We start from the raw sequence: 15,699 nt of genomic DNA on the forward strand, positions 1-15,699 counted from the left end.
TTTATATGATGTATCTGTTTTGAAATATTTCTTATAAAGGCGAACTCAGAAGGAAAACAATCAAAATGTTAGAAATTTATAAAAAAATGTTGTTCTAATAAAAATAAAAAAATGTTACTCTCTTAGTCACCCAAACCAAAATATTTATATCATACTCTACTTTTTTTAAAACAATAAAACCAACAAAACGACCATTTTATGCGTGTGTACGTCGCAATGACCTGCTAAGTGCTACCCATGCTTACGAGCCCATATCCTGGTCCAAATTTTTGCTCCCCAAGTCTGTCATCGAAATTTGAACCTCAAAACGACGAGCCCAATTAAGGCCTCTTTTCACTTGTGATTATTATATTTTCATTGCTTTTTCGTACCAAAATGAGATTTTCTCGATTTCATCTTGCCTAAATTAATTAGACAAAAACTTGTATGAGACGATCTCACGAGTCGTATTTTGTGAGACGGATTTCTATTTTGGTCATCCATGAAAAAGTAATATTTTTTATGCTAAAAGTATTACTTTTTATTGTGAATATCGGCACGGTTCACCCGTCTCACATATAAAGATAAAGATTCGTGATATTGTGTCACAAGAGACTTACTCAAATAATTATTAAAGTTTGCTGTAGTTCGTATATTTGATTGTAGATTATTATTCTTGATTAGAGAGAGTCCGATGTCAATCAAACTCCAAGAAAATGAAGAACTGATACGGTGATCCGTCACATAAATGCCATCCAATCAGATGAATAGCCGAAGCACCTTCGACGTAGCTGCTTCACACTCCCATTACATCAACCTAAGAGATAAGAAGACAAACCAAGAATCAAAACATCGATTAATAGTTTTTGAATATTCGTCGCGTTAGCTTCATTATTTTAAACTAATTATCGTGTAAGAAAGACGTGTGGATTAAGCAAACCCCAAGTGTCCTCCATCGATCGTTCAGGCCATTGATCTCGGGACACGTTTCTTCAGTGAAAGGGATGCCGCATTTTGTTTTCATGCCTCAGTGCAAAGTTTCATTCGTCGACAAAAATCTCCGAGCCGACACTCACCGAATATTATATCATTTATTGTTAAGCAATCGATTACGGGGAAACGTCTTCTCCAACTGCCATTCACTGCATGAAGCTCTGGGATCATGGCCTACTTTAAACTCAATTAATTGATCAATAACATGCGATTAAGACATTAATTAATGATTAACAACTTTACCGCTTCCTTCCTCACCACTTTCCTTTCATCTCCTTACTTCTATATTCTCCCACAAACTCACTCAGAAACGTAACTAGCTGATAATCCCGGATATATGTCGAGCAATCAACGAGCCTTAGTCTTATCAAGAACTCGAGATGGTGATACACTTCATGCTCATGAAGATGACGATGATGATGATGGTGATGGTGATGGGTCGTCGCCTGCGATCAGAGAAATCCATGCCTTGACCACGCCTCCATCCTCGGGGGCCCGACGTCGGGAGACTTGGGAAACCGGCAGCCATAGATCATCTCCTGGTTCTATGGCTTCATCGGAGATTAATTTCACCTCCATCAGTAGAGAGTTCAATGCTTTAGTCTTGGCTGGTTCCAATATCGCTTCGGAGAATGAGACGGGGAACTTGGGGAGGATAGGAGAGGAGGAGAATTTGCTAGAGGAAACCAACCCTTTGGCGATTGTGCCGGATACTAATCCCCTGCAGTCTCCCGGAGGTGATGGGGATAGAGCGTTGGCAGTTTCTGCAGCTGCGGGTGATGGTGATTACCGTATCAATGGAGGTGAAGTGTCGGTGCAAAATGTGAAGAAAGAGGAGGTTTTGTCGAAGATTAGTGCGTGGCAAAATGCGAAGATAGCCAAGATTAATAATCGGTTTAAGCGGGAGGATGTTGTGATTAAAGGTTGGGAGGGGGAGCAAGTGCAGAAAGCTACTTCTTGGATGAAGAAAGAAGAGGTACTTCTAAATTTTGCGTGTAAAAAATCAGATTAACGCATGCAGGGGTTGCTAGTTTATTGCTATGGTCTTTAATTTTGCGGGTTTCTTGAAAAGTTGAAGATCATGCAACGATTTATCTGTTCTAGAAATAATTTCAAATTTCATGCCATTTTTTTTTTTGGAAAAAAAAGTAAGTTCTGCTATAGATCGGGCCTCAAGTGTTCTGCTTTGTCAAGCTTTAAAGAAATGGCTGGCACATGTAGAAATCGACAAGGAAGAATCCAATTCTTTTCACTCAGATTCTATCTTGTTTTCCCTGTTTTTGAAATATATAATCTGATGAACTCGAAAATCTTCTAATTCTCAGAGGAAACTAGAGGAGAAAAGGGCAAAGGCCCTGGAAAAGATGCAGAATGACATAGCAGAAGCCCACAGAAAAGCAGAGGAGAGGAGAGCTTCAGCTGAGGCCAAGAGAGGAACCAAAGTGGCCAGGATTCTTGAAATTGCCAATCTCATGAAAGCCGTCGGACGACTCCCAGCCAAGCGATCTTGTTTTTAATATATAATATAGATCTATTGGTATCCATATCTCTAAACAATGTGTATATAAAATATTGAAATGCATATTGATTGAGTTTTGATCATAAGGATTGTAATCCAGCACCTTAAGCTAAATGGGATTCCTTGCACTTTTTCAACTCAAAGGATATACAAGTAGTTCAAGTACTGTGGAATATCAGTGTACAAGTTGAACTCTTACATATTTGAGATGTCAGTTTTGTACCTTTGAGAAGTTCAAAGATGTGCCCAAGTGTCTGTGTTTTTTATACTTTGTAATTTGCAGTGAATAATCAAACCTCTATTTGAGCTTGTGTTAGAATCACATATCTACTCTTGCTTTAAAATTATTAAGTTAATTTTGTAATACATGAAGGATTGTGTGAACTTGTGAAGATGAATATATACTCAAAATTGGGAATTTTTTTTAAGCCATTCAATCAATGATTTGGACAGGAGTACTGATGAATAGGATATTTTATATGATTTTTTAAGGTAAAAACTTAAAAAATTCATGAAATCGTATCACAAGAGATGTAATAATAAAAAAAAGACAAAAATATCATGTTATGTTTGAAATAAATTGGGTAATATACTAATATTTGAAATTTAAAGCTGTTAAGTGTATTTTTTTTATTTAACAATTTAATTCATACGCTTGTTATAGAAAATTGAAATTCTAAAATTAGTTCTAAAACTTTTAAAATTTAATAAAAAAATGATTAAATATCTGTTGGAGCTTTTAACAGCTAGAAGCGAAGTGCAGCTGGCAGCAGCAGCTCCGGCGAAGAAACCTAACCAGGAATTCCCATTTTCCGTTCCACCTGCGAGCCACAGCTGCTGCACCACGTTTACCCTTCTCTGAGACAGACGACCACCGTACTCCTCCCCATAAATCAGGAGTAGAAGAACGGAAAGAAACCTGCACAGCGGAGATTTTAGCTTTTTATTTTGACTTCGATTTTTCTTCGATCCAACGCCGAATCAGTTAATTGGAATCAATTGGTTGATGATTTCTTTAGCCTCAAAACGGTGTAAGTCTCAGTCTTGGATTATTTTCCGTCATTTCTAAAGTCTTTTTTTTCCTTATGTTTTTCAAACTTTTATTGTTTCAGCCTTTCAAACCTATTCTTTAGCGTACGAATTCATGAGAGGAATTTTTAGGATAGTAGTAGAGTACGGATATGAGTTGGGAAATGGCTGGGTTTCTGGAGTCCGGTTGAAACGCTACTGCTGTAGCGGGAAGCCCTGTTGTGCAATCCAGAAGCGGTCCTGAAACATGATAAAATTATGTTGTCGAGTGTTGTATGAAAGCCCCAAAGTCCTAGACAAGAATCGAGCGAAAATTCATTGGCTTTTTAAATTCAAGAAGGACAATAATTCAATAAACCACCCCGAATTAACTCTACCCAAAAATGATTTTCCTTAAAATTTTCAGCCTTTAAAAATATTTAATAATTTTGGATTAAGTTTTGTCAGGTGGCATTACATTTTTAGTTAAGAAATTTAGAGTCAACTTTAGGTTATTTTTGTGTGGAATAAAGTTTTTTTTTTTTAATTATCAAATCGTTGATCATAGACCTTTTAGGTGATTCTGGATAGGTCAAGTGTTGGGGAACTTTCAAGTATCAATTAATTAGAAGCAGGGTCATGTACTTAGAAGATCGGTAAAGAAATTCTCTAACTGATAAGTCCAGAAATAAAGTGAAAGGAAATGTGGGATAAGTTCTAAGTTATTGTATCACGATTTTATGAATTATTATGAAACATAACCAAAGAATTCATAAATTCCGATTCAATTTTTAGGAAAAAACTCAATTTATGAGAATATTTTAGAACCTGGGAGCTTCATGTATTCAGTATGTTAGCCTGCGTTTGTATGATCAATGCGATATTTTTCTATCTGCATGGAAGTTATGTGGTCTTGTGATTCTATGTGCTTCTACGTTATTTTTTATCCATGCATTATATTTCAGCATTCATGTATTTGTATCTTGAGCTTTATTGTTTATTTGTTTGTATTGTGTGATCAAAATTGATTTTTTTGCAGTAATAAGAGTAGGTCATTGCATGATGTGTATTTTAAGTTTATGGTGCATGGCCTTTGAGATGTGATGTACTTTTACGGTGCGTGGGTTGGGCCTATGACATGCTTTACGGTGCACAGGCTGCACCTTTGGCATTCTTTGCATTTCATGGCTTGTCCAGAGTTACGGCATCCAGGGCTTATTATTTGTGTCCGATTGGGGACTGATGATTAAGCATTTCATCCACGTGTTTACCTGTATGGACTGTATTCCAAATCTTAAGTATGAGGTTTTGTATGAATTCAAGCCCGACATGCATCGAATGTCTGTGCAATTTACGAGCTTCATGTTTAGTTTGCATGCTATGCTATGTCATATCTAGCATATGTTTATGTATTTGACTTTATGGCATGTTTAACTCTCCCTAGGCTTACCCCTTGTCGATATATTTTTAGGTGAAGAACAAGGGTCGAAGCAATAGAAGGTCACCAAGATGGTAGGTGATGTGACAGAGGACATGTCTCTTTTACAATAATTTTGTTTCATGATTTATGCTTTATTTGCATATTGGGAATTTAAGCTTTATTTTCTTATAAATTTATTGTATGAGATTTTAGAAAATATTTATCACCAGGATAGGTTCATTAATAGAGATATATTGATTTTATTTTCAACTAAAATAAACAACAGCTTCTGCTTGCATGTTATTAATGTGAGGACCAAGGGTCCTACATTGCAATTTTGGCGTATTTTGAATGTCAAGACTTAGAAGATAAAGAGTGTAAAGGGCAGGTGTGATTTCTTTAGTTACTGAGAAAGAGGACGAAATGATACAGAAATTTCATGTTATGGATATAAGCGATTGAAGTTTTCTCAGTGCTCATATACTTTAAAGTGGTTCGTTGGTTTTGGTGATATCTCTCACTTTGTTATATAGCTTGTCAAGTAACTCTGATTGATATACTGTCATTTGATTACAGTAAAGTGAATATCTAAATCATTCTACTTTGGGAAGAAATTCTTGTTACTTCACGGATTTCATTTGTTAGATTAGTTTCCAGCAGCTGTTGATCTAAGCTAACACTGAAATTTTGATTACTTGATCACAAGGCGATGTATATCCGTGTTAAACGTGAGAAGACAACTTACTTTCTGCAATGCGTTCCAAGTGAGACTATTCTACAAATCAAGGAGAAGTTGCAAGAACTCATTGATCAGCCAGCTAAAAATCAAAAACTGATACTAATGTCAAATCGGGAAGTGTTGGACGATTCTAAATCCTTGGCAGATCAAAAGGTTCTACCTTAATTTTTTATGCAATAATTGATTTCAAATTTTTTGAAACTTATTTTACTACTTTGGTCTGGAACCTAAATCGATTGTTATTTCTTGTGTCTTCCAGGTTGAAAATGATGCTGTCGTCGGCCTGACCCTGAGAAAAGGTTCTCTAATTTTCATAGATTTGTTTTCTTTTGGAATATCAAAATATAACTTATTACATTGTTAGTTAGTGAGTAAATCATAGACGATTTAATTTTTATTTTCATGTCTATGTCTCTAGGGAATGACATAGAACTTGGCATACTGTTTTGTTCATTTGCATATATATATATAGCAGTTCCATTTATAGTCAGCTTTATATTTCTTCTGTGACGATGGTATAAACTATGAAAATAAAAATGCATATAATCGTGACAAGGGATCTCTTGTATCGTGGCTAGGAATGATGATAGATGATGCATCTAACTGATCAAAATCGTGTATTGCCATTGTAGGAGTAATCCCCGTGAGAGTACATTCTACATGTACATGTTAAAATTGTGATAGGAAGATTCCCATAAATTACTTCAAGTCTAGAAGCCAAGAAAGTGACAACCCTATCTCCTCTTTATTAACTTTAGGCTTCAGATATATTTTCATATACAACATAAGACCCGTCTAGTATCTACTGTGTATTCTTATGCATGTATTGTTCAACTCTGGCATCACTCTACTTTTTTACTTGAGCTTTCCAGATGATAATGAGTTCGAGGAAGTAAATATCGCGAGGTCAAATGATTTCTACCAGTCGCATGACTCGGAAGGTAGTTCTAATTGGTGAAATCAAGAATCCAATAAGAAACAGCTGATATCTTGTTTAAGGGAGGATGGCCCTAAACACTCCCATCCGCTGCATTGTGGTGGCCATTGTTTTTGCAGTATGCTATCAGATTTGATATAAAGTTGTATTTGGAAAGATAAATTTCATTTGATTTGAGGGATTCATTGTCAGATTTCATTTGACAATAAAGTTTAAACCTGATTTGACAATAAAGTTTAAATTTCATTCGCTTGAACTGCTTCGGTGACTATCAGATTTCATTTTTTACATTTGCATAAATAAATTGTTGAGAAATTCGTCTTGATGACTATGGCATTTATTTACATAAATGGTTTTTTTTTAAATTTAAAAATAATAATAAATTTCAAAATTAATGCAAAATCCAACACCAATTTCGCAGTGTCCTCCAAAAAAATGGAGCACGCTGCAAAGTCTGTGAGTGGCGGCGGGTAAGCGCGGATGTTGGCAGCTTTTTTATTTTTATTTTTTGCAATTTCATTTTTTAAAAAACTCGAAACCATTTAATATAGCGAAGTCTCTTATTTATGTCATCATTAAAAAAGTATTATTTTTTATGTTAAAAGTATTACTTTTTATTATAAATATCGATAGGGTTGACCGTCTCACAGATAAAAATTCATGAGATCGTCTCACAAGAGATCTACTCTAACATGAGACATGAGACTTGAACTCGCTTATCAAAAAATTGAGTTGGAGCACAAGTTAACTAATTTGAAACATAAATAACTTTAAAACTGTAAATTGGTCCATTATATTTTAAAAAAAATTAGATAATTTATCTTTCAAAATATTTGTACTCTTTTATTTTTTAAAATTCCTTTATTTTTTCAAATGGGTTTGTTTAGTTTTCAAGGAAAAAATAAAGTATATATGTCGTTCTACTTATTTTTTATTTTTACCATAATATAATTAATAAGATGTATACTCTTTTTATTTTATTTTTTAAAAACTTCTTTATTTATTTAAATATGTATTGGTTTAGTTTTTTAAGAAAAAAAATAAAAAAAGGTGTGTATTTGTGTCTATTGACTTTTTTTATTAGCGATAGAGTTAATAAAAAATAATAATAATATTTGGAATAATAATAATAATCAATCCGTTTAATATTTAATTTTAAAAAACTTGAAATATTTTTTTACTAGTAATAATATTATTATTCCAAATTTCATTATTATTTTTAATAATCAAGTTACTAGTAAAAATAAAAGAAAAAATAAACGGACACACACATCTTTCTTTATTTTTTCGAAAACTAGACAAACATATATCTAAATAAATTAAGGAATATTTTTTTAGAAAAATAATTAGAATAAAATTTTGTCTGAAAGATAAATTACCTAATATTTTAAAAACAAAGATTTGGTTTTGAAAAATAGTTGACCGTTTCACATTTATTTATATTTCAAATTAGTAATAAACTCCTAAAAGTCCCATTATATTAAATAAGGGATGACCCTCAACTCCTAAAAGGAAAAAAAAATGAAATTGCAAAAAATAAAATAAAATGCCATGAATAAGGACGTTATTTTTAAATTAATAATAAAAGAGTATGTCTCTTGTGAGATGGTCTCACGAATATTTATCTGTGAGACGGGTCAACCAATCGATAGTCACAATAAAAAGAAATAGTCTTAGCATAAAAACTAATACGTTTTCATAAATGATCCAAATAAGATATTCGTCTCACAAAATACGACATGTGAGACTGTCTCACATAAGTTTTTATCATATAAAACACCATAGATAAATAAAAAACTAAGTCGATTTGAAATTATCCAATATAAAAATTGAATTAAATAACTAAGTCGATTTGTGATACCCCAGGGATGAACCCATCAAGATCCGGCCCAAACTCCGCGAGGGCGCGCACTGGCTCGGGCGAGGGTGGAGCGGCGCGCGGCGGTGGCTCGGAGAGGGCGCGCTGGCTCCGACCAAGGTGGGGCGGCGCGCGGCGGCGGGCTAAGGTGACGATGGAGTGGTGGTGAGGCGGCGCTAGGGTTAGCTCGTAGGTGAAGCGTGGCAGGGAAGAGCTGGTATTTTTTGTTGGAGAAATGAGAATGAAGGAGAAAATTTTTATGGGGGCGTTGCCCCCACACCCCCACGACCTAACCGGACAGGTCGATCTTCGTAATTTTCGCAGCGGTGAACATCGTTCATTAATGGCAAACGAAGTAGATTTTTCTAGTACGGTACATCCTCATCGTCGATAAACCAAGGACAACACAACTAATCGAACTTTGAACCTACGATTCAGTTCGACTCGGGAGAGGGAGACTGTTGATACCCCAGGGATGAACCCATCAAGATCCGGCCCAAACTCCCGGCCCATATCTAAGGCCCGCAGGTGAATGGCTCATAACAAGCTCAGGTATTCTCCTATAAATACCAGGTTTGAGCGTATGATTGTAGATTCAATATATTGTTTTTCAGCAGCACCCTTAGCTGCTCCCCTCATATATCCCCAGTCTCTGACTTGAGCGTCGGAGGGGCTATGCCAGGACACCCTTCTAACGATCTTATTTGTGATTTCAGGCTCAGGGTAATTTCAAAACCTGCGTCTGGACTAATGACACTTGCTGAATCGGACCCTAAATTTTTCGTGATTATCAATTTGAAATAATGGATTCGAAACCCAATCCAAATGCACCCAAAGTCATTGATTTTTCATCAAGTGTTCCACGTACAATTGTAATAAATGACAAATTGCATCGCTGTTTTTCGCCAATCATTTTCTTCCAAAACTTAATTATAATATCATAAATTAAATATTAACGATCGGAGTATAAAATCAGTCGCGTGTATTATATTAAGTTTTTATTTTAACAATAAAATTAAATATTTTCACCCAATCTACAGAAAAAAGTAGTCATCTTAACGATTGAACTAAAATTTGTCACTAAAAAAATTAATTATTTTCACCCCAACGTAAAGATGACAAAAATTTATGTGAGACGATCTCATGAGTCGTATTTATTAGACGAATCTCTTACTTGGGTCATTCATAAAAAAATATTACTTTTTATGCTAAGAGTATTACTTTTTATTGTGAATATCGATATGGTTGACTCGTCTCACAGATAAAGATTCGTAAGGACCGTTTCACAAAAGACTTGTGAATTAGATTAATCACGTGAAAACCAATCCAATAATTAATTTTAAAAAATTCCACTCGAATAATAAATATTTAATGTGAATCAACACAACTGATAACGTAATCGTGGAAAAATAAATTAGGAACCCTCTTTAACTATTATTATTATTATGACGTATAAGCCCGCATTCACTATAATTAGTTACACACTGAGTAAACCATTAATCTAACACAGTAATATATAAATCACGCTGGTCAGATAAATTAAATTGAACAAATCTTGTGTGACAGACTCGCTCGATAAGACGATGATATGAACCCATTTGATATGGTAAAATTAATATCAGTCATTGTAATAAAAAAAATAATTCATAATTTATTATTCTTCTCTCATTAATTAAAGCAATATTAACTCGCATTCTTTATATACATAATATTAACAAGTTATCAATGCCAACGAAACTTAAAATAAATTTATTACATATCCCTCAATTACTTTAGGACATCTGATCTTAAAAGGTATACAAATCGAACCCAAACACAAGAAAGAAAGTAAAAAAGAAAAAGAAAAAAAAAAGATGACAAGAATATTATTAGTAACCCTAATTTTGTTCCTCTCATGCCTTACCTTGTTGAGTGAGAACATAATTGACTTCGATAAACGAATGTTTGCTCGAATCCATAGAAGAATACGAACTGCAGCCAACCTTCCCCTTCTCAAATGGAGCTCTGAGCTGGGTAATGCATCGTTCAATATCGCCATAGAACAAGCCGAAGGGACCTATAGTAAGGACAAGGCCCAAGAAGGAAACATTGAAGGGAAGTTTTGGTTGAGTCGATACTACCAATGCGACGAGAGGAATACGATTAAAGTCATAGAAGCCGCCGTCGATAGTTTCCGTCATGCACAGGGCGAACGCCACCAGCTTTTTTGGCCTCGTACCACATACTTCGGTTGCTCGGACCGTGGGGGATGGGGCGGTACCTGTGGTATAGGGAGTTATACTGATTATATTGTCTGTTTGTATCAGCCACCAATACCTGGTATAATTTAAAAAAATATACTCAGTATATATATATATATATATTTTTAAAAGGAGTGGTTTTTCTATATATATATATATATATATATATATATATAAAGGAGAGTCTCCCTATAGTTAAGGTATACATACAATAAATTTGATCATAATGTTACTGAATTTTCGGTACGTTTTGTTTTCTGTTATAATATGAATGCTATAAATTTTATATAAGATTAAAAAACAAATGGAAAAATTATGCACAAAATATGTAAAAAAAAAAAAAGTATGTGATAGGATCGATTAACGTATCAAGAGTGTTTAGAAGGGGGGATTGAATAAACACTCACAATTAAAACTGATCTTTTCGAATTTTGAGTTTAGTTTGGTGACAAACTGATTCTCGGAATCTTGTTGGTCAATGACAATCAGTTAAACTAAAGTAGTTGCGGAAAATAACTGACTGAAAGATATAATACGAAACTGAAATAAAGTAGGCAAGGGTTGTTTCTGGATGTTCGGAGAATTTAATTACTCCTACGTCACCCCTTCTATCTCAAGGATAGGATATCCACTAAAAGATTTTGATCAAATACAAGAATTGTACTGACCCACTTCAGTTTGGACTTAACACTGCCAAAAACTGAAACTCTTAGTATTACAGAATGTTCTCAGTGCGTATCTGATCTTAGCACTATCGAATTTCAACGATTATTACAACTTGCTAATGAGCTCAAATTGTAGCCTTAACTGCTACGAATATATCAAGTAAGATTGAGCTAAGATTTTGACAGAATGACAGCAAGCTTTTTGAATAGTGTTGACTCTTTTATTTCTTCAGCTGTTCTTCTGTCATATTTATAAGCTTCTTTTCTCCAACGGTAACTTGAGATGAATTTGAATATTTGTATCCGTTGATTTCTACTTGATTATTCCTTGGACATTGTTTGCTTCATTTATTGTGATGCGGCGTCTTAATTGCTTTCGCCAAAATGCGTTTTTCTAAGCTGTATTGATTGAAGTGCGGCGTTGCAATCTTCTATGTCTCTTGACGGTTGATTGTTCTTTCCCGAGATATGTTCAGTTGATGAGTGCTTAGCATACGGCTGAATATATCAACTGATCAGTCAGTTGATTTCAGTTATTAAGTCCAGTTGCTGAGTTCAGTTTACTCGATCAGTTGGTTCGTATTTTCAGTTGATTCATATTTTGTCAAACGCCGGAATTTAGTTTCCAACAGTATGTCTCTTGTGAGACGATTTCACGAATCTTTATCTGTTTGATGGATCAACCCTACTGATATTCAGAATAAAAAATAATACTCTTAGCATAAAAATTAATATTTTTTCATGGATGACCCAAATAAGATATCCGTCTCACAAAATACGACCCATGAGATCGTCTCGCACAATTTTTTGACAAAAATAAAATAATGGAAGTGAAAATGACATAAAATACAAAATATTTTATTAAAAAATTGTTTGTTTATGATTTGAATTTTATGGATTTCATTCGAAACTCTTGAAACTGAATAAAATTTTACATCCAAAACTATTTATGAAAATTGAGAGTAATTGTGGAATGTTAATATCATTTTTATCCTTTTAATATTCACGTTATGACCCATTTTTTGTTGTCCAGCTGACTCGTTGCTTTGTTTTACTTGATCACACATGTTCTGCCCTTCACTAGTTTAGAATTAGAAGTTCACTATAATATGTAAAAAAAAAATTTTTGGGGAAATTATACATCCGTATTCGTAACGTATGGATTCAAGAATTATTTTTAATTTTCTCCACGCACATAACCATGCCACGATTTCGTATATGTTATACAAGAGTATTTCTTTTCACATGCATGATAAGGTCAAAATTTAACCTTCAAATTCTCATAAAAATGGTGAGAGACTCGTGTCGGTTGATTTTATGAATGTGTGGGTTTGTTGTAGAGTTTTTGATGTTTTATTCTATTTGTTTGTAAGTTAAAAATAAAAGTAATTACATTTGTTTCCATGTGAAATTTGAAATGTCCGTGAAAATTTAGATATTGTGCGTTCGAAAATGTTGTCATGACATAAAAAAATTTGATGTGTCTCATCATGATGTAAGTACTCCAGAGAAATAACACTAAAACCTAACAAAAAGTAAAGTCAAACGACTAAGATCTAATTTTAACCGATTGGAAGGCAAAAAAATAAAACAAAATATAATAAAAAATAATATTCTTAGCATAAAAAGTAATATTTTTTCATGAATGACCCAGATAAAATATCCGTCTCACAAAATACGACCCATAAGACCGTCTCACACAAGTTTATGCCAAGACTAAATTGACTATTTTCCCTAAAAAACATCTAAAAAGTAATTTTGATATTATGAGCCAGCTTGGCTCATGAACAAGGGCGGAGCCATATTACTTTTCACCCAGGCTGTTGGTTATTCATGTATAGAAATCATTAATTTTTATGAGTTTAATTTAGAAAACAGAACTTATTTTAATTCAGTTAATAATATTTTTCTAACTAACTCTAATAATCATGCATGCTAATTTCGGGGAGAATTAATATTATTGGGATATAATCGTCGGGGAGGATAGGCCTTTCTTTCTTTCATTTGTTTTTTTTTTTAAAGACAAACAAAAAACAAAATGAAGTATTTAATTGAATTCGAATCAACTATCGATGATTTTCTCACATCAAGTGCGAGCATTAATTTATTGACTTCATAAATAAGGCTGTCTGAGTCAAAAGTCATATTGTGAATATTTTGTTTTTTTTCAGTAAAATATATTATGTTATCAAAATTTCATTTTAGCCCTATTTCTTTTACAATGTTAATCATTTTTTATCAAAAATATTGATATAGTACTAGACATGTCAGTATCACATCAGTGTCGTATCAACGTAACATCGAGAAATGACTGAAATTGTCAAAAAAATATAACAGATTAAGTTTGAAATTTAAAATAGAATACCAAATTCTTATTGAGATAATATGACCAAAAATGTAAAGATCGTGATTTCTGAAGAAGATTTTTCTAATTTTGTGCATGGGTAAATATGAAAAACATTCTATCCAAGATCCGAAGTACAAAAACTATATATAAAAATTCAATTAATTTCATCACGATACTACAAAATTAAATAAAATAGTAATGTAATCCTTAAATGAATAAACATGTTTTTTCATCAATCCCCAAAACTTATGGACAACAAAACCTCCCTGCAGTGTTATGAAATCTGTGATATATTAAGAATAATATATATCTTTAATATAAACGAAAACTTCTTGTCCACCTGGCCTCGTGATTAATCCAACTTCTGTTCTCATTTCGAATTCTCATAGCAAAGAATAAACAACAAATTTATTACAATCAGAACTGAACGATGAACTAGAGTTGGCGGTGGAGTTGGACCTCGCCACATGTGTAAGCTGATCATGTGTTATGCCGCCATGGAAACATGAGGACTCACGGTGGTCAGGCTGGCGGAGCAACGCGTGGTGATGGTCATCAACGGCGGATGGAGGGTGGTAGTACATGCGAGCAGTTTGAGGGCAGTGAGAATGAAACCTGGCCGCTATTCTAACCCCTGCATCTAGAATCTCCACGTATTTTCCCATCGAAGAACACTAAACTATGTGAGAGTTTCCTGTTTGGTGGAGATGGGGAGACTTGTGTCTTTGTAAGTTGCAGTTCTAGCAAGCATTTATATGGACTCTTAATTCGGTGTTGAACTTCAGTTTTTTTGACTAATTAATTACGGATTGACTTGTGAGCGACTCTGTCAAATATGGCCTTTTTTCGTTAGGTGTAGGCGTGTAGCTAGGTGGCAACAGTGGGAATAGACTGGTCAACAATATATATTGGAAATGTCTAGCCCCAGGTTCTTGGTCCTTTATGCATAATGTGGAACCAGTCCATGATATGATTGAACATACATAAGATATGCATTATTCCTAAAATTCATATGATACCTGGTGTTAGATACTCTAATTCATATATTAATTTATCAATTTTATGATGTCTTATATTCGATATATTTTATGACAATTTCGATATGTTGTACACTCACCGTGTACATTTATGCGAGAACCGTGAGATGACACTTACCTATTAGATGTATAATTTTTCTTTATTTCATCACATCTAATAGGTGAGTAACATCTCATGGTTGCTATCCTTACCAAAAGTTGAAGGGTAGGAATAAATTTTAGTTATTTTAGGGGGTCGACAAGTTATGAACTCCTAGCCGATAAAATATGGAAAGGCAATAAATAACGTAATAAAGAATGTTGAGTTGTCCAGAAAAATGTACCACTAATAGTTGGCTTAGGACGTTTAATTTGCTATTATTTAAATAATTTTTGAAGCACTTGGTTTTGGGGTTGTCCATTCTTAACAGCAAAAGCCAGGTAAATTAATTACTATTTACTAGTTCAAGGGACTTTGGGCATAGTCAGATGAAAGGGCTTTTTGTGCATCTGAAAACGGACTTACAAGCTAATTAATAAAAGTCAAATATTATTTCCTAATAAATAAATATGCTTGCTTAGAAAAACGATAGGGAAATACTATTTATATCGCATTATTTTATTTTTTAAAAAAGGTCATATTAGATATATAATTCTTAAATTAAATTAAAAACTAAAAGATAAATAAAAATTTGTAGAATTAATAACATATTTTTTTTAAAAAAACATAAATTTTATGGATTCAATTAAAAATGTAAAAAAGAAAAAGAAACGAAAACATGTTTAAAAACAAGCTTAGCATTTTTTTCCCTAATAATACACCTGGAATAAATAATCACCCTCAAATTATTTTTAAGAAAACAGTTCATAATTTTTTGCCCACAAAATTATTTCGTACTTACAAAGTCGTGGAGCCACGTGAAATTTGAAGGGTTCCATCTCTCCAAATCCAATTAAAATATTTTCCTCCTATATAAA

The 15,699-nt window shown here is 33.5% G+C and overlaps 2 protein-coding genes across 3 annotated transcripts; both read left to right on the top strand.

Annotated features, from left to right (window-relative positions):
- Positions 1-1,076: 1,076 nt before the first annotated feature.
- On the top strand, positions 1,077-2,815 carry LOC142505589 (remorin 4.1-like). The gene is made up of 2 exons (XM_075618631.1): positions 1,077-1,948; positions 2,298-2,815. Exons 1-2 carry the CDS (start codon positions 1,310-1,312, stop codon positions 2,487-2,489), a joined length of 831 nt encoding a protein of 276 aa, XP_075474746.1. The 5' UTR covers positions 1,077-1,309; the 3' UTR covers positions 2,490-2,815.
- A 392-nt stretch (positions 2,816-3,207) lies between these two features.
- LOC142505419 (uncharacterized) lies at positions 3,208-6,866 on the top strand. Of its 2 annotated transcripts, XM_075618396.1 has the most exons (5): positions 3,209-3,520; positions 4,971-5,011; positions 5,626-5,811; positions 5,918-5,957; positions 6,531-6,866. In XM_075618396.1, the coding sequence occupies exons 2-5, from the start codon at positions 5,009-5,011 to the stop codon at positions 6,614-6,616; spliced, it is 315 nt and encodes a 104-aa protein (XP_075474511.1). In that variant the 5' UTR covers positions 3,209-3,520; positions 4,971-5,008; the 3' UTR covers positions 6,617-6,866. The 2 variants fall into 2 exon arrangements, with proteins under 2 accessions (XP_075474512.1, XP_075474511.1); XM_075618397.1 differs by lacking the exon at positions 4,971-5,011 and having other exon boundaries at positions 3,208-3,522.
- The last annotated feature ends 8,833 nt before the right edge of the window (positions 6,867-15,699 follow it).

This window comes from Primulina tabacum, chromosome 10, assembly GCF_025594145.1.
Source record: "Primulina tabacum isolate GXHZ01 chromosome 10, ASM2559414v2, whole genome shotgun sequence".
In the NCBI taxonomy this organism is placed as follows: domain Eukaryota; kingdom Viridiplantae; phylum Streptophyta; class Magnoliopsida; order Lamiales; family Gesneriaceae; genus Primulina; species Primulina tabacum.

Bases quoted from the DNA above. Each gene is read 5' to 3' on its own strand.
- LOC142505419 (XM_075618396.1), top strand. The intron at 5,812-5,917 runs GTTCTACCTTAA...TGTGTCTTCCAG, and splicing joins AATCCTTGGCAGATCAAAAG to GTTGAAAATGATGCTGTCGT. The intron at 5,958-6,530 runs GTTCTCTAATTT...TGAGCTTTCCAG, and splicing joins CGGCCTGACCCTGAGAAAAG to ATGATAATGAGTTCGAGGAA.
- LOC142505589 (XM_075618631.1), top strand. From the start codon at position 1,310: ATGTCGAGCAATCAACGAGCCTTAGTCTTATCAAGAACTCGAGATGGT. The intron at 1,949-2,297 runs GTACTTCTAAAT...TCTAATTCTCAG, and splicing joins CTTGGATGAAGAAAGAAGAG to AGGAAACTAGAGGAGAAAAG.